Source organism: Anoplolepis gracilipes, chromosome 3 (genome assembly GCF_047496725.1).
Source record: "Anoplolepis gracilipes chromosome 3, ASM4749672v1, whole genome shotgun sequence".
NCBI classification, from domain to species: domain Eukaryota; kingdom Metazoa; phylum Arthropoda; class Insecta; order Hymenoptera; family Formicidae; genus Anoplolepis; species Anoplolepis gracilipes.
The window spans coordinates 16,355,968-16,373,169 of record NC_132972.1 but is presented as its reverse complement, the minus strand read 5'-3'; the positions used below and the strand labels follow the sequence as shown (position 1 = coordinate 16,373,169).

The 17,202-nt window shown below is 35.8% G+C and overlaps 4 protein-coding genes across 6 annotated transcripts; 3 read left to right on the top strand and 1 right to left on the bottom strand.

Annotated features, from left to right (window-relative positions):
• The first annotated feature begins 900 nt into the window (after positions 1–900).
• Positions 901–6,803, top strand: P5cdh1 (delta-1-Pyrroline-5-carboxylate dehydrogenase 1). Its single transcript, XM_072889046.1, has 7 exons — positions 901–1,259; positions 3,175–3,388; positions 3,462–3,893; positions 3,993–4,403; positions 4,494–4,672; positions 4,748–4,936; positions 5,106–6,803. The coding sequence occupies exons 1-7, from the start codon at positions 1,213–1,215 to the stop codon at positions 5,338–5,340; spliced, it is 1,707 nt and encodes a 568-aa protein (XP_072745147.1). The 5' UTR covers positions 901–1,212; the 3' UTR covers positions 5,341–6,803.
• Positions 6,804–6,857: 54 nt separating this feature from the next.
• Positions 6,858–8,509, top strand: LOC140664190 (small ribosomal subunit protein uS5-like). The gene is made up of 3 exons (XM_072889062.1): positions 6,858–6,943; positions 7,391–7,739; positions 7,885–8,509. Exons 2-3 carry the CDS (start codon positions 7,392–7,394, stop codon positions 8,371–8,373), a joined length of 837 nt encoding a protein of 278 aa, XP_072745163.1. The 5' UTR covers positions 6,858–6,943; position 7,391; the 3' UTR covers positions 8,374–8,509.
• A 121-nt stretch (positions 8,510–8,630) lies between these two features.
• On the top strand, positions 8,631–15,494 carry LOC140664173 (uncharacterized). 2 transcript variants are annotated; one of them, XM_072889023.1, is made up of 8 exons: positions 8,631–9,208; positions 9,300–9,387; positions 9,622–9,791; positions 9,869–13,904; positions 14,020–14,336; positions 14,458–14,487; positions 14,596–14,898; positions 14,990–15,494. In XM_072889023.1, the coding sequence occupies exons 1-8, from the start codon at positions 9,122–9,124 to the stop codon at positions 15,011–15,013; spliced, it is 5,055 nt and encodes a 1,684-aa protein (XP_072745124.1). In that variant the 5' UTR covers positions 8,631–9,121; the 3' UTR covers positions 15,014–15,494. The 2 variants fall into 2 exon arrangements, with proteins under 2 accessions (XP_072745124.1, XP_072745125.1); XM_072889024.1 differs by lacking the exon at positions 14,458–14,487.
• Positions 14,019–17,198, bottom strand: LOC140664189 (transmembrane protein 177). 2 transcript variants are annotated; one of them, XM_072889059.1, is made up of 3 exons: positions 17,062–17,198; positions 16,687–16,823; positions 14,019–16,618 (listed from the first exon to the last, which is right to left on the bottom strand). In XM_072889059.1, exons 2-3 carry the CDS (start codon positions 16,815–16,817, stop codon positions 15,841–15,843), a joined length of 909 nt encoding a protein of 302 aa, XP_072745160.1. In that variant the 5' UTR covers positions 16,818–16,823; positions 17,062–17,198; the 3' UTR covers positions 14,019–15,840. The 2 variants fall into 2 exon arrangements, with proteins under 2 accessions (XP_072745160.1, XP_072745162.1); XM_072889061.1 differs by lacking the exon at positions 17,062–17,198 and having other exon boundaries at positions 16,718–16,823.
• Between the last annotated feature and the right edge of the window lie 4 nt (positions 17,199–17,202).

Below are 17,202 nucleotides of genomic sequence, written 5' to 3'. Positions count from 1 at the left end.
AGATCTACCAAGGTGGTAAAAAAAAATATTTCAATTATGTAACATTTCTATTATAATCATTTTATCCTATTGTAATGCATTTAATCATTATAATACGTTTGCTCATTGCAATAATATATTGTAGTAAATATTAATTTAATATGTAAATTATTATTAATTCTATGAGAAAAATAGATTAATGCTAGGAGCGAGTATCTTGTAGAAAAAAAAAGAGAAAATAATTAGCACACTGAGAAAAAAATTAGCTGTTTTGTTCAAAAGTCTATAGGTCCAGTAAAAAGAGATCGAATTTAAAATACTTGCATTTTAAAATTTAATTTTGTTTGATTTTTGCTTATCTTGCACAAAATTATCGTACGAGGTACGCGACATATATTATGTTGTCTGATCTACCATCATTGATTTTGATTGGACTTAATGTAGTCATAAGTGATATACCTAGTTTAAGTCATAAGAAGCAACGATGCCTAATATATTTTGTTTGACTTGTCGATTGTCCAAATTATTTTCTCTTTCAAAATTGAAAAGAATGCATAGAGATAATAAAATTAAAAAATCAATATTATTTTATTTTAATACAAGAAATCTGAAAAAATGTAAGATTTTCAATTAGAATTTAATACAATAGTCGGTATAATAAACACAGAGAAACAAAAAAAAGGGGCAAAAAATAAAATCAATTAAAATTAAATAGAAGTCAAGAATTAATATTTATTTAATAAAATCAATTAAAATTGAACAGAGATCAAGAATTCATATTTTTTTATTTAAAATTTGAAACTTTAACAATAGATAAGTATCTAGATACTCGATATAGAAATAATATGGAAATTATTATCGAAGTAGAAGGATTGCGCAACCCCGAGGTTGTCGCCAGGTAATCGTACGTCCCTGAACATTTCCGTGAAAGGTGGAGACGTGGGGGAACCTCTGGTAGCGTGTTTCGGTTGAGCGTTTGCCCGATGGTGTTCGGTGGCATCGAGCCGTGTTTTTTTACAGTTTCAGCAATTCGGCACGAGCGCCGAAGAAGAAGAAGAGGAGACGGAGGAGAGATCTGGTCGCGATTGAATCCGTCGATCGTGTCATCGTCCGATACTATCTGTCAGTTAAAAGGCTCCGTGTTCGCCCTTCAAGATTGCCGTGCTTAACGAAGGGTGCCGACGTCATTCCTATCTCCCTTTCTCACTGTCCCGTCCCCGTCTCCGTTGAAAGATGTTGGGCCTGATTTGCCGCCAGGCATTGCTGGCGAATACCCAAAAGTGAGTAATCAATCGAATTTGCAAAGTTTCTCGATTTGATTCTTTTTCTCCTTGAATGGACGAGCGTGAACGTCTTCCTTCTGAGCGATCGATCATCGGGTCGCGGTAGCCCTGGGTAATCCAACCTCCGTTGGCCGATTTTTTCTCACGTTTCTTGCGAGAAAAAATTTTATTACATGCGATGTCGCTGCAAAATTTGCTCGGACATGTGACACTATTCTGCTGGATCCACGTTCGGGTTTTACTCGAACGGACGGTCCGGCATGATGTGCGTCACGTCATCGACGTAAAAATGTCGAAAATCATATGTAAATAAGTACTCGCGGTGTTTTTCATGCCGAATATTCACGTATTATTAATTCAAATATTTGTTGGAAGTAAAAAGTCAATCGTAACCGATAATTTGGAATAATGTAACCATGCGTCTCTTAAGTTCGTTGTCTCTTTCGCGAGCGGACTGAATGTAAACTTCTTAACAATGGTTATTCAACGATAAAATATTTGCATTACAACAGTCTCGTTTTCATCTCTCTTCAGAAATATAAGGAGATAAAAAAGAGATCGCTCGGATTAACTGGAGCTTAGAAAAAGAACGTCATTAGTCAAACCATAGACGTAGACTTTTACTACGTCTATGAATTAACATCCAGCAAACAAACACGCGTCTTGACAGCTGACATCATTGTTGATTGGCTCATTGTTGGCCACAATCAGCTATATTTTACCTATGTTATGACCAAATCTTTCTTGAAGAAGAAAATATCGCCGAACGTAATGATTTGAATAATACTTGATATAATTTACTTTTATAAAATTGAGAAATAATTTTAATTAATTTTACGTTTGATTATAGAAAATTCTTAATGGATAATAGAAAACATTTATCCTTACATTAATTTATAATTTTCGCGATCGAATACTTATTAAAAATTCAACAGTTGAATTTTACAAATAAAAAAAAGATTAAACTATCGAATTTTCAATAAGTAAAAGTTCCAATAAGATTGTCAATAAATAATTTTCAATAAGATTCGTCTCTTTAAAGTTAAATAACGCGTGTCACGTAATTTGCGTGTTATATCGAAAGACGAAATTAGATGTTCTTATTTCGGTAAAAACACATATATATTTAATCGCGATAATGCTTTCTTCAAACATTAATTTCAATTTCCGTCAGACTTTTGCATGCGAGTATAACATTGATAATATAATCATATGGAAAAGTAATTAAGATTAAACAATAAATAATCGTAATTAACAGAAATAAATCGTAAAAAATATCTTGAGTATTGTGTAATCTTAATGTTATGAGAATGATATATATTCTCTTCTTGCAGATGAAGTTTATGTTTCCTATATACTTGTTATAATTATCTATAGTAATTACTGATAACCACGCTAATTAGGGTCAAGCGAAGAAGACATGTATAGTTGCTTTTTCTGCGTAACTACGCGATTATCTCACATATTTTTTCTCGCGTCTTTTAGTTTGTTAATTTAATAGTTAACTTATTGATCAGAGAGCGATAATTGTTATCAGCATAAAAGATGATATCTTTATATTGACAGGATTATAATATTTATAAACGGAAGTATTAGATAAACCACTTTTATTCAAGTGTGACAACATAAGTAAGCAAGAGATTTATCTCCAAACTCAAATGTATATTTGACGACAGTGATAAGATTGTCAACTCGAGATTTTACCGTAAAAGTGACTTAATAAATATTTGAAAATCTTATCTCTTAAGAGTACTTATTGTTAGATAAATCTCTGTTTATCTAAGTTCTCTTAAGAACGTATCTTTATTTTGGAAGAATTAAAAAGAACTTTTTTCCTCTCTCTCTCTCTCTCTCTCTCTCTCTCTCTCTCTCTCTCTCTATTAATGTTATTATTATATTATTTGTTTGACAGAGTCAGCGCCAGATGCATAGGGTCAATAGTGCCGGTGCCAAACCCACCGGAATTTCCGCTAGAAAATGAACCTGTTCTCAGTTATAAGAAGGGTAGCCCAGAGAAAGCGGAACTGGAGAAGGTCTTGGGTAACATGGCGAACGAATGCGAAGAGGTGCCGTTAGTTATAGGAAACGAGGAGATCAAGACCGACTTATGCAAATATCAGGTCATGGTATGTACATCATAATTGTGTAGGACGAGAATTTAATTTTAACTTTTTTTCTAATTAACTACAAATTTTGTAGCCACACAATCACAAGGAGAAAGTCGCCAAGTATTACTGGGCGACGCCACAGCTCATCAAGAAGGCGATCGACGTCGCGGTGAAGGCGCAACGGGAATGGGAGAAGTGCCCGATCGAGAAGCGGTTGGAGATGTGGCTGAGGATAGCGGATCTTATGGCGACCAAGTACAGGCAACATTTAAATGCTGCCACGATGCTCGGGCAGAGTAAGACCGTGATACAGGCGGAGATCGACAGCGCGGCAGAATTGATCGACTTCTTCAGGATGCACGCGTACTTCGCGAAGGAGAGTCTCAAGTATCAGCCGATTTCGCCGGATCGGCAGACCCTCAACTCAATGAGGTATCGTGGCATGGACGGTTTCGTCGCGGCGGTCTCGCCTTTCAACTTCACCGCGATCGGCGGCAACCTCAGTTACACACCGGCTCTGATGGTTTGTAATACAAACCACACTGTGACAGCGCTTTAATCAAGGCTCTCGCGTCATAATAAAAATATCATAAGCGCGTGTCAACATGTACCGCGATTGCAGGGTAACGCTGTGCTATGGAAGCCATCCGACACCGCGTTATTGTCCAACTGGTGGATCTTTAAGATATGCAGGGAGGCTGGGGTGCCACCTGGCGTAGTAAATTTCGTTCCATGCGAGGGACCCGTATTCGGTGACACCATCACGTCCTCACCCTATCTCGCTGGACTCAACTTCACCGGTTCGGTGCCGACATTCAATCGTCTGTGGGTACAGGTCGGTCAGAATCTCGCTAAGTACAGGAACTATCCAAAGTTGATCGGCGAGTGTGGCGGTAAGAATTATCACTTCGTTCACTCGAGCGCGGATGTGGAATCGGTCATCTACGCCACGATCAGGAGCGCGTTCGAGTATAACGGACAAAAATGCTCCGCTTGCAGTAGAATGTACGTGCCAGAGTCTTTGTGGGGTAAGGTGAGTGAAACACGTCGTTGTGTTAAATTTTTCGAGCGTGTATAATTTTGTTGGAAAGATTTTTTTTAAAGCAACTTTTATTTGTTCCAGGTAAAAGACGGTCTCTTAAGTCTTCGCCAGAAACTCAAGGTCGGCGATGTTCAAGATTTTTCTGTATTCACCGGCGCCGTTATAGACGCCATCGCGTTTAAACGTATTTCTGGTTATATTGATTATGCGAAGAATTCACCTAGGATGGAAATTCTTGGTGGTGGAGGCTACGACGATTCGTACGTTTAGTGTCGCGATTATTATTAGCACAACCTTAATGCTGTTATCCTAAGATAAGCAAATTTCTTTTCTAGATGTGGATACTTTATCGAACCGACAATAGTACAAAGCAAAGATCCAAAAGAGAAACTCATGACAGAAGAGATATTTGGACCGGTACTTACGATATACGTTTACAAGGATTCTGATCTGGATGAGACGGTAAAACTAGTAGAGACGTCTACGCCGTACGCTTTAACAGGCGCAATATTCACAGAAGACGAGTAAGTAAGAGTTGTACTAATTGATTGACATTTCACGTATGTGACAAGAGTAAAAAAACAATTTAGATAAAAAAATGTCATGTTATTCTAAATTGCATGTTGAATTCTGTAAATTTAAATATATATTATATTGCGATAAAGTAAATTATCTTCTCGTTCATTATTGTAGAAGATGGGCGAAACAGGCGCTTGAGGATTTAAAATATACTGCCGGCAATTTTTACGTAAACGACAAATCGACCGGATCAGTGGTCGGCCAACAACCGTTCGGCGGCAGTAGAATGTCCGGTACAAACGACAAAGCTGGTGGACCGCATTACGCTCTTCGCTGGGCATCTCCGCAGTCCATTAAGGAGACCTTTGCGCCGATACGAGAATATGACTATCCGTACATGAGATGTTAAACGGACAGTTTATTATTGATTCGTCGATGTGATATCTGGTAATTTAGATTGACGATAGTTCGCGTGCGTCGCAAATTGAGAACGTTCACGTTTGCAATATTTGATTGGAAAAGAATGTTATCGAAGTAGAATTAATACATTCTCGATAAGTGAGAAAGGGTTTCAAGTAAAATATTACATAAATTCGTAAGATATGTAAAACAAGAATTTTACTGAACGTTAAATTATTTTTAAATTAAATTTCTTAATTGAGAAAAGCAAATTAAAGTTTTATGTTACAAGAATAGCATAAAATGTATGCAAATTACATATTCTAAAATAAAATTTTATTTAAGTAATATTATTCCATGGTATTCCTCGTTCGACTAATAATCAATCAGAAAAAAAATAAAGAAAAATTAGATGACGTAAGAATAAAGAAAGAGGGTAAAATAAAAAATATATACCATGAGATAAGATTTTAAATACCAGATTAATTTAACATGCAAAATTGAAAAAAAAAGATTGATTTTATGTGTTTTGCGCAAACATTTTGTCTCGGTAGAAAGCACAATCAGTTTTGCGGTGCACAATAGAGACACGATTAGATTTTTTTTAGCTGGATTAATGCTAGAGAGAGGAAGAATCACACTCACACAGCTTTGTAAACGAGTTGTATTTAACCGCCTCCGAGTATTTTAGACATTGCTTCGCGGCGGATATAAATGTGATGATCATCGGTTTTGCTACCCGCAGACATTGCTTCGTAAGCGTTAAACACAAATTATTCGCCGCCAGTTTATATTATCAAAGTATTATCTGTAATGTGCATTTCGGAAACGCTAGAGCTCTTCAGCGTAACACATCCTCTCTCTCTCTCTCTCTCTCAGTACAATAATCTTTTAAAACTCAGGTTTCGGAGTGAAAAAGAATGAGAACAAGGCGACGCGTTTACCTACCAAGATACATGTTGTATGAGAGGTACCTAATCTCATATAAAATTATAATCGATACTGGATATCGTTATTGTCAAGTGTCCTCAATGTCGTCAACGGGATAGAATAAATTAATATTAATGTGATCGATAAATCGCTTCGACTTGAAGGACCCGTTTATGCGGCGCGATAATATAATTCTACATTTTTTTTTTTTTTATTACTATTGGGAAGGTTGTGTGATGCGGGTATGCAGTGACTTTGGTTCCTTTTTAATGTACTTTGTAAGATTGTATATACAGAAGACGATCTCTGTAACAGTTAATAGACCTTTTAAATACATCTATAGACCCATAGACCCGATATCATCAACTGTCTTACGGTATCGTTCGCGATGTGGCTGAGACGAGATCGACGAGTGATAACCGAGGACATAGTAACTGACAATATGTTGTATACTACGGCGAGTGTTACAGCGTTATTTAAGTGTACAATAGCAATAAAATATATATATATATATAAATAAATTGACATATCTCTTCGTAAACATTGCTTCGTACCTTTTTGGAGCTGTAATAAAGAAACGCGCCATTTTTTTGAAATGTCGGATGTGACGTCATACAGAGTAAGCGCTATCTCCAAGCGCCATGGTCTTTCTTCCGTGATTCCACGCGTAGACAAGAAGTAATGTGAGTATATTCCCGAAATTGTTTAATATTATCTTTTGTATCTGTCACAAAATGAAACAACTTTTGCATGTTTTTCATGAAACTATATGTAAGGCGTCAAAAAATTTCTTAAAAAGAGAATATTGCTGTGTTTTAAAATATTTTATGTGCCATGTGTTGTTAGGTTAATTGTAACCCTCAATATTTCATTTAAATATCAAGAATTATTGCAGTCTCTGGTTTTCTTAATATAATTTCTGCATTTAAATAATTAATAACAATTGGAATCTAATTACATTATACAAATATAATGATTGTAATGACATATTGTATAATAAATAAGCATAGCAGTTATTAATAAAATTTTCAATAAGCTAAAATTTTTTAAAATAAAAATTTTATGATCTGGATATAATATATATTCTAACGTTTTTTTTTTTTTTTTTTTTTTTTTTTTTTTAATTACAGAATGGCGGACGCTGCTCCAGCCGCACGTGGAGGCTTTCGTGGAGGTTTCGGTTCTCGTGGAGCAGGCGATCGTGGAGGCCTGAGAGGCCGAGGTCGTGGAGGTAGAGGTCGAGGACGAGGCCGTGGACGTGGCAAAGAAGACAGCAAGGAATGGGTTCCTGTCACCAAGCTCGGTCGTCTGGTCAGAGACGGAAAAATTCTGTCCCTTGAGCATATCTATCTATTCTCCTTACCTATCAAGGAATACGAGATTATTGACAAATTCCTTGGACCGGATCTAAAGGATGAGGTTTTGAAAATTATGCCAGTACAAAAGCAGACTAGAGCAGGTCAACGTACACGTTTTAAGGTAAATTTAAAATGTTTTCTTTCTTCAGCATTATGATTAATTCAAATTGATGAGAAAGAAAAAATACAATAATCTAATCCTGACTAAATAAGATTAAAAAAAGTTACGTACAACAAGAATAATTAAAATTAACCATTTTATATAGGCTTTTGTTGCCATTGGAGATAGCAATGGTCACATTGGATTGGGAGTGAAGTGCTCCAAGGAAGTAGCCACAGCTATTCGCGGTGCTATCATTCTGGCCAAGCTCTCTGTTGTACCAGTTCGACGTGGTTACTGGGGTAACAAAATCGGCAAGCCTCACACAGTGCCATGTAAGGTGACTGGCAAATGCGGTTCCGTGCAAGTGCGCCTGATACCTGCGCCCAGAGGTACCGGCATCGTGTCTGCTCCGGTTCCCAAGAAGCTGCTTCAGATGGCCGGTATCGAGGATTGTTACACTTCAGCCAGGGGATCCACCTGTACACTCGGTAATTTCGCCAAGGCGACTTATGCTGCGATCGCCAAGACGTACGCTTACCTTACGCCCGATTTGTGGAAGGAACAGGCTCTGGCTAAGGCGCCATATCAAGAATACGCCGATTTTCTATCGAAAACTCATAAAGGAGGCGTTAGAGCGGCCGAAGTTGTCTAAATAAATATCGTCCAGTTTTAGGAAAGCTCTTCGAAAAAATTATAAAATGGATTTAATTATTTTCCTTCCACATCTTTTGATTCCTGAATAGTTTGTATATTGTGTGTATTCAAATTAAAAGGGAAATTTAAATTTATTAATATTTTATTGAAAGAAATTTAAATCTATTTTAAATAATATATATAACTTTAGTGGCACATTTTTTGTTAAAAAATTTATGATGTAGTATTAAAAGAAAAATACTTGATGTATTGTTTATCGGAGGTCTATTTTAATTAATAATATAAATTCATGTATTTTATAGTAAATTTTTAATTGACATTAGTTGTCGTCGCAGATACGATTGTAAATCGTCATTTAATAAAAATCAGCGTTGTAAACGGTATCTAACCGCCAATGACGTCATTCACGTCATAATGGCGGTCAATGTACATATGTGACATATAGTTAATATATATGGAATACATAATCAAATAATGTAGAACTGAACATAATTCTTCGCATCGACCGATCCTATTTCGCTCGCGAAGAGCGGAAATACGAAATACGAGATTCCGGTTGCACTATGTTGGTCGTATTGAATCGTCTAGTAGGAAGGATTCTTCCAACTCACGCTCTTGCCGTCACCAATCCCGAACTTAGTCCACGTAAACATCGCGCCCACTCGCTGCGAATCGCTACGAAAAACTTCTGATTCCACACGTTATCAGGCTTATCACACTAACCGCAGTTTCCGATATACGTCAGGATGTTCAAGAAATTCAAGGATAAATTAGCAGAGGAGATGAAGCAGTCGCCTGCCAGATTGCAGGCGAGCGTGCAACAACTGGCACAGGTTTGACGTTTGACGTTTCTTGACATAGTTTAAATACGATTACAAATGACTATCATTGATTTGACAATGATTTTTTTTGTTACGTTTATAGGCTGTGGTATCTCCAGCATTGTCCAATAGCTCTATTCAAGAAGTGTCAGCGTCCAGTGACAATTTCAGTTTGACAGAAGATGGAGATGGTAAGTATATATTGTATTTTTGCGCGTGAATCATTTAATATTTGACAAGTGCTAAAAATTTGGAAATTGAGAATGAAATATATAGGATTAGCCAGAAACGGAGTACTTAATGAATTTTCTATTAACCTTGAAGCTACAAAATATTTCAAAGAGATATATAAGTGTTCTATTCTCGTGACATCATATCCAGCATGTAGTTTGCAGATTTAAATTAACATGACATTTTATTTACAGAAACACCAAAGAACACTCCAGCAAAACACAGTTTCCAAAATGTTGACCTAATGTCGCCATCTTCGAATCGTATGGAGATCTCGAGAAGATCTTCGGTGAGCAGTGTCAATAGTGATGCGTCTTCATTGTTTCCAATGTACGAGAGCCCTTCGAATCTATATCATTTACAGGTTTGTTTTGTTCTTTAAATAGCTATCAACAAGTAATTTGTAATTCTTTACTGAAACTAAAAATTTTAATTTTACAGTCAGATATGGATCAATCTGCTAGCGAAGTAGATGATAATATTAGTCCTCATCTTGATAGAGTTACAAAGGATCAGTTATATTCTGCTTATCGAAAGGTACAAACGAAATATCATAAGTATCGTGGTAGATATACTGATCTAGCTGCTCATTATCGCGAGTTGGACAGAGTAAAAAGCAAGCTGGAATCTGTATTAGTAGAAACACAGGATAAAGTTCTAAGGAGAATAACTGATCTTAAAGAACAATGTCAATTAGAACAACAAGCAAAAGCGCATTTGGAAGAAGCGCTGAGAAATGATATAGAAGAAAAGGATCACATTATAAATACGTTAAATACAAAAGTGAAATTATTACAAGTAAGCGGACCAACTTTAGACAATTCAGTATCAGAAGAAGGAAAGGAAAATTCTAAAGACAACCTTATTGATCTGACCAATGAGCCGTCTAACGAGAATGAGAATAACGCTCTATTAGCAGAAAATGCTCAGTTAAAAGATAAGTTGAAAAAATTAGAAAATCTTGTTTTGAAATACAAAGAATCCTTGAAGCGTAATAAGGAAAAATTTACTGAAGTAATGAAGGAGAAGAACACTTTGGAAAACGATTACACGGCACTAAAAAATTCCACTGCCGAGAAAATAAGTGCAATAGAAGCTGAATTGAGTATGGCGAATACTGAGAACGAGAAACTGACGAAACAAGTGGATATTTTGCACAAACGCGAGGAGGAATCAGCAATTTCGTTAGCTGAAAATAAACTTTCGGTCCACAGAGAGCTCGAAGAGAAGGAGGAACAAATCAAACAGCTACAAATCGATCTGAAACATACGATTGAGGACAGGGAGAACTTAAACGAAGCAATAGTAAAATACAAAACTGAATTGAGTAAATTGAAATCCTCTCATGCTGTGGATAAAGATGTAACGACGCATGACACTAAGGAAAAGATCGATGCAGTGAAATCTACGCAACAAACTATGAGACATCGCGAAGAAGTCGATCATGGCGAAGAGACGAGAGCAGGAAAGGATGAGAATACATTGGAGGAATTAACAGTTCGTTTGAAAGAAAAAGAAATGGAATTCCAAGAATTGCAACATAAAGTAGATGAACTGGGGAAACAAAATGTGGAGAACAAACATGACAAAGAGGCGCTGCAAGCTCAGCTGACAGTTTATAAAGAAACATATTCGGAACTAAAGGATGAGTATAATGCTCAAAAGATTATCATGGAAGAGAAACAAAAAGATGCCGATGCAACGATCGAGAAACTACAAGCCACAGTACAAAGTGTCGACAAGGAATTGGAAAACATGAGAAATGCATTGATCGACAGGGATCAGGTGTGCGAGAATTACAATAAGAAGATACAACAATACACAGCTATGCTCGAAAAAACTAAACATAAACTGACGGAACAAGAGACGCAGATAAAGTCTCTTAAAGACAAATTGGAGGACAGGACGGAACTTTCCGAGATGCAAAAAGAATTGGAGAGTAAAAAGCTAGAATTGAGCGCAGTACAAAATGAGCTCGAATTTTGCAAAGCTACGATCGACGATCTTAAAAATACAGTCCAAGCAGATAATTCGGCTTTAAGTTTATTGAAAAAAGAAAGGAGCGATTTAATAAATCGTCTCGTACATTATAATGATTGTATGCAGTGTTTAAAACAGGATTGCATGAATGTTAAAAATATTGTGAAAGAAGAATTCTTAAATCAAAAGACTGAAATATCGAATCTGAACACGATTCTTGCTGTGTCTTTTGTAAAGCTCGAAGAAGAAAATGTGACACTCAAATCTGAGGTGAATAACTTGCATTCGAAATTAACAAGTATAGAACAATTTACATCTAAAGAGATAGAACTACAATCAGAATTGTCACAAGTTCTGACTCTCAAATCCACGTTAGAAGCGGAATTAAAACAGGCTAATGAACAATTAAAAGAGATGGCGTTGAAGACTGATCAGTATGACGAAGTAAAAATAATGAATAATAAATTAATAGCCGAAATTGATAATCTTACTTTTAAAATACACGATTTGGAAAAAGCCTCGCATATGTTGACGCAATCGCAACAAGAAGTCAAGGTTTTGCAGGAACGACTGAGAGCGTTAGAGAACCTCGAGTCTGTAAATCACGCGTTATTAGTCGAGATTGATGATTTAAGAGAGAAGCACACACAGGCCAGTCATATCTTTAAAGAAGTGGACGAATTAAATGACAAGTTACGCGAGGCGGCCGATGTTATTAATTCATTGAAATCAGAGAGCAGCGATAAGGATGCGCTTCGTGAGGAATTATACGCTTCGAAATTGGAAATTGATCGCTTGAAGAATGACCTGTCTGAGAAGGAAGGTGAAATAAAGAAACGCGACGAGAGACTTTCGAAGGAGGAAGAGCGTATCGCACTTTTGCAATCTACGTGCGACGCTCAGGCACAGAAAATCGAGAGCTCTATGAAGGATTATCTAAGTTTGAAGGCGGAATATCAAGCGGCGAGTGAGAATCATGCGAAAGAAACTGCCGAATTAATGGAAAATAATAAAGAATTGCAAGAAACGATAAATGTTAAGCTTGTACAATTAAAAAAGATGAAAATGATCAAAGAACGACAAAATAAAACGATCGAAGAGGTGAACGCCGAACTTAAAGAACTGAAGACCAAGCACGCAGAATTGTCCAACATGCTGGAAACTTCTGGGAAACAAATAGAATTGCTGAAATCGGAAAATGCTCAGCTCGCGAAGATTACTTTGGAGAATAAAGATTTGAAGGATAAGCATAACGACCTTTTGAGTCGCAATCAAAAGCTCTGCGAAAGTGAGGAGACTCTGAAGCAAAAAGTCGAACATTACGAGAGGCATATTGAAGAATTACAGAAAACAATAAAGAATTACGTGAAATCGTATACATCTCAACTAGATAATCAGAAGGAGGTAACAGAACGTCTGAATAATGAATTAACAGTCGCTAACACACAACTCGAATGTAAAACGGCAGAATTAAATTCATTAAGTGAAAGATTAGCGATGATTGAAAGAGAATTGCAAGAAGTTGCTGAAAAACTTGACGAACGGAACAGTGAGTTGCACGATAAAGCTTCCAACTTAGATGCAGCTGTAACAAGTGGTAATATTTTGAAAGAAGAGAATGAACAACTTCTTGCAGAGTTAAAATTATTGAGAGATGAAGTTGCAAGAATTAAAGACGTAGAAAATAAGAATATGGAGTTGAAATCGGAACTTAATGATTTTATCCAAAAGAATTCCGACATAGAGGTGATACGTTCAGAATATAATAAATTGATTGCTGAGCAAGCAGCCTTAAAAGATAAAATAAACGAATTAAACGATTTAAACTCCCGTAACATGGAGTTAAAAACTAATTTAAATAATTTACAATCAAAAATATCTAGCTTACAGGATGTACGCGCGGAAAACAACAGATTGGAATCGGAATTGGACGCTTTACAATCCGAGGAGAATTCGTCGACGGAATTAGCTGCCTTAAAAAATTTATTGACGGAAAAAGACGCGGAGATAAGACTACTAGAGGACAAAAATTCAAATATGTTGCAAGAGATTGGAAACTTAAGGCAATTTGCGCTGGAAATCGATGAAAAAAGAAAAGAAGTCAGTACGCTGAAAAATCTGATCGCACCATTGGAAGAAAAGGTCGTTAGTCTACAGTCGGAAATTAATTCTCTCACACGAACCAACGATGCATTGCGAGAAGAATTAGAAATCTCTCGTAATGATACAAAGTGGCAGTTAGATAATGACAAATTGTGTGAAGAGAATAAGAGATTGGAGGCGCAGCTTGACGAAGCGTTGATAACATTCCAAGCGAAAGAGACGCAGATGACACTAATAAACAATGAGCTGAAAACGCAAGCAAATCAATTAAAAGAAGATTTGAAGACCAATGAGGAAGAACAAGGAATGAGGCTGAAACAATTGGTCAAAGAATTCCAAGCTCAATTACACGATAAAGAAGAGGAGCTCCAAGCTGCGTTGGAAAAACGTTTTGGTGAGATGTATTTTATTTAAAAAAAAAAAAAAATATTTTTCAAAAATTTATATATGTAAAATTAAACAACTTTGAAATATTTTGATGTGTAATAACCAATATTTAATCTTTGTAGATCGTCAACAGAATTACGAATCGAATCTCGTACAACAATATAAAGAACAGCTGAAAGATTGTCAAATAGAATTGACAGAGAAGTCCGAGCAACTCGAGAGTCTTGTTCTGGAAAACAAAGATGCGGTGGAGGAAAAGGGGAAAGATATCAATCGCCTGGTGGAAACGATCGTACAGATTAAGAACGAGCACATGAATGAAATAAAAGAATTGGAAAAAAAATGGAAGGCCATAGTGCAACAGAAGATAGATAATCTGCAAGCTAAACATGAGGAGGAATTAAACGAATTAACAAAAGAGTGGCAGAATGAAAGAAAGGTAAGTTCACACAATCATGGATTGAAGTGTAATTTGATTTATGCACGTTTTGCACATATATGTATTCTTTTAAATTTAATTTTTTAATTTGCATTTTTATTTGCATTCGCATTATTTTCAGCTTGATGTACAAACTGAAGCATCTTCCGAGGTAAAGCTTATTTCGTTTCGTTTCTTTTTTTTTAACACCCAAAGCTATTGTAGCTTTCTTGTAGAGCACAATTAAATCGAATGAAAATTAAATTAAAATTTCGTACAGGAATTAGAGAGTACATCGCGCGTAGCGATGGCCGCGATACAAACGAGCACCGGTTCGATTCACACACTACAACAAACTTTGACGTCTCAGAGACGAGAGATTGCAGAGCTTAGAAAGTTAGTAAAACTCCGGCACGATACGTTAGAGGATTCGACAGAAATTGAATATCTTAGAAATATTCTATTCGAATATATGATGGGAAGAGAGACCATGGTACTCGCCAGAGTGATCGCCGCTGTTGTCAAGTTCGACCAAGAACAAACCACGAAAATACTTAAAAAGGAAGAGGATAAACTGACTCTGGTAAGTACAATAATATGCAAAATAATCTTATAACGATCATACAGCGTAGCATAATGTAACTGACACATCTAAGGTAAAAAATTTTTTTTAGTTTGGCTCGCTTGGACTGTCATAGTTCGAAATGTACTTTTCTGTATAGAGGTGCACAAATGTTCCATAGGCATTGATGCGGTTTCTATAGGCCATTAATAACAGGAGCATCTTTAGTCTAATATATATATATATATATATATATATATATATATATATGTAAGGAGGAAAATAAGAGAATTGTACAAAATAGCAGAAATATGTAATACTCTTATAGATTTTTATAAATATTAATTTAACAGAATGTTATATATACGCGCGTGATAAGGCTTATACAAATATAGATGATTTATAAAATGTCCCTATCTCTGATTTTTTATTGTGTAAACTGTAAAATATAATCATATATGCTATAGACACACTCGTGTTCGAAGTATATACTTTTACGATAAATACTTTATACATTAAGGACTTAGAGCAATATGTTGTAAGTATAATTAAATCATTCTAAGGAATCATGTGTATATACATAATGTATAATTGATAATATATATTCATATAATGAATATTTTTCTAGCTAATAACAATTATTACCAAACAATCTGCATTGACATCAATGACATATAAGAAATATACATATAATCGCGTGCGTTTATAGTTTTCGATTTGCTTGTATTCCTGAGAATACCGACTTGTCATCATTTTGTTTCATTTTTTATGAGATGCACAAAGTGGTCGAATCATAATTTATTAAATTAAAAGGTATGTTTTTCTCAAATACTACAGAAAAATTAATTGCTGACTGCACAAACGTCATTAAAATTTTGAATTGGTTAATCATCTTGGATAGACTGAATGTCGTGTAAAGAGAATATTTTTTTTTTAGTTATTGTAGGTGCAAAAAAAATTATTTCACGTCTTGCATTCCAAATTTTGCAGACGCAAATTGAAGAAATCCTTTCTGTGAGAAAGTGGTACATGTTTTTGCCTCACGAAAGTGTGTTCATTTCCATAAGCAGTATATATACGTTTTCCTTCGTCCCCTAAGAGAGATCTTGCAGCTCTATTTCTAATTAACATCTTCTCATAAAATTCTTGTCCCCCTTTGATATACTCTGCTCCTAGACTACACAAATCTTCATCGTTTTTCTTGTCAAGATGATAACTTAGATAATCTGTGATACCAAACCACGATATCGCACCGAATACGGTGAAACCCGAATAAAGGGTACCATACAGTATCACATTCCGGTCGCGTAATCTGAATCTGTACGCTATAGCGTTATAAAGTGTCCACAATATTGCTATAGTGAAAGCTAGTATGTATGAATTGAGGTATGGCTCCTCTGCCTGAATTTGCAGAATCTCGCGTGCTATCGCGAATTTTTGCGCACTCTCCGAGAGAGTCAACGCATTTAGGAAGCTTTGCGCGTCTTGTCGCGTCCAGTCTATCGGTACCTCCTTGATCTGCAAATTCTTACGGAGTTGCTCTGGCGTATTAGTGAAATTAGAAGGAATTCCCAGTATTGCTCCATACTTCTTATTTAGTGTCCCAGCATAGAATACATCGAAACCAAACACACTGAAGGGCTTTATGACGTTCCTAATGTCATCGGATAGTTTCAAATCGTCCATTACTCTCTCAATTCTCCGCTGGATCTTAAAACCCAACGGCACTTCTTTCTCCATTCTGTCAATACATTTAAGAAAAGTAAACATTAAATTACAGACTTGGAATCAATAATTCTTGCTACTTACTGATATGTGGCTACCATATATCTGTATTTACTTAAAAAGATAGTATGTGGCATGAGAACTGTGTAATATCCAACAACAGTCGCAGTTATACCCAAGACCAAATTTCTATATTTAAATGAAAAGTTGTTCATTTTGCTCTGGAAACACACAAAATTACGTATAATGTATAGCTTATCTCTGATACCTGTTAGTATGATATAACATCATATATATATAAATAAATGCTGTCTTTCTCTTTTTTTGCAAATATCACAAATGTCAATTTTGGAAAGAAATTATCTTAACATTTTCCTTTTTTATTTATTTTCTCATCCAAATCAGCTGTGCTTCAAAATTTGATACCAAAAACAAGCATAATACTTTTCCAATACTTACGTTGACAGATACTTTGTGCAAAAATTAATAACAATATATTCTAAAAATATTCTTCCCTTAGGTACTCGATGAATTATTCAGATCAATTATCTCACAACATGCCGCGACAATCTAACCTAACCCAACTTAGTCTCACCCTAA

Bases quoted from the DNA above. Each gene is read 5' to 3' on its own strand.
- LOC140664190 (XM_072889062.1), top strand. From the start codon at position 7,392: ATGGCGGACGCTGCTCCAGCCGCACGTGGAGGCTTTCGTGGAGGTTTC. The intron at 7,740-7,884 runs GTAAATTTAAAA...CATTTTATATAG, and splicing joins GTCAACGTACACGTTTTAAG to GCTTTTGTTGCCATTGGAGA.
- P5cdh1 (XM_072889046.1), top strand. From the start codon at position 1,213: ATGTTGGGCCTGATTTGCCGCCAGGCATTGCTGGCGAATACCCAAAA. The intron at 4,404-4,493 runs GTGAGTGAAACA...TATTTGTTCCAG, and splicing joins CAGAGTCTTTGTGGGGTAAG to GTAAAAGACGGTCTCTTAAG. The intron at 4,673-4,747 runs GTACGTTTAGTG...TTTCTTTTCTAG, and splicing joins GGTGGAGGCTACGACGATTC to ATGTGGATACTTTATCGAAC.
- LOC140664189 (XM_072889059.1), bottom strand. From the start codon at position 16,817: ATGAACAACTTTTCATTTAAATATAGAAATTTGGTCTTGGGTATAACT. The intron at 16,619-16,686 runs GTAAGTAGCAAG...ATGTATTGACAG, and splicing joins TATATGGTAGCCACATATCA to AATGGAGAAAGAAGTGCCGT.
- LOC140664173 (XM_072889023.1), top strand. From the start codon at position 9,122: ATGTTCAAGAAATTCAAGGATAAATTAGCAGAGGAGATGAAGCAGTCG. The intron at 9,792-9,868 runs GTTTGTTTTGTT...TTAATTTTACAG, and splicing joins CGAATCTATATCATTTACAG to TCAGATATGGATCAATCTGC. The intron at 14,488-14,595 runs GTAAAGCTTATT...AATTTCGTACAG, and splicing joins AAACTGAAGCATCTTCCGAG to GAATTAGAGAGTACATCGCG.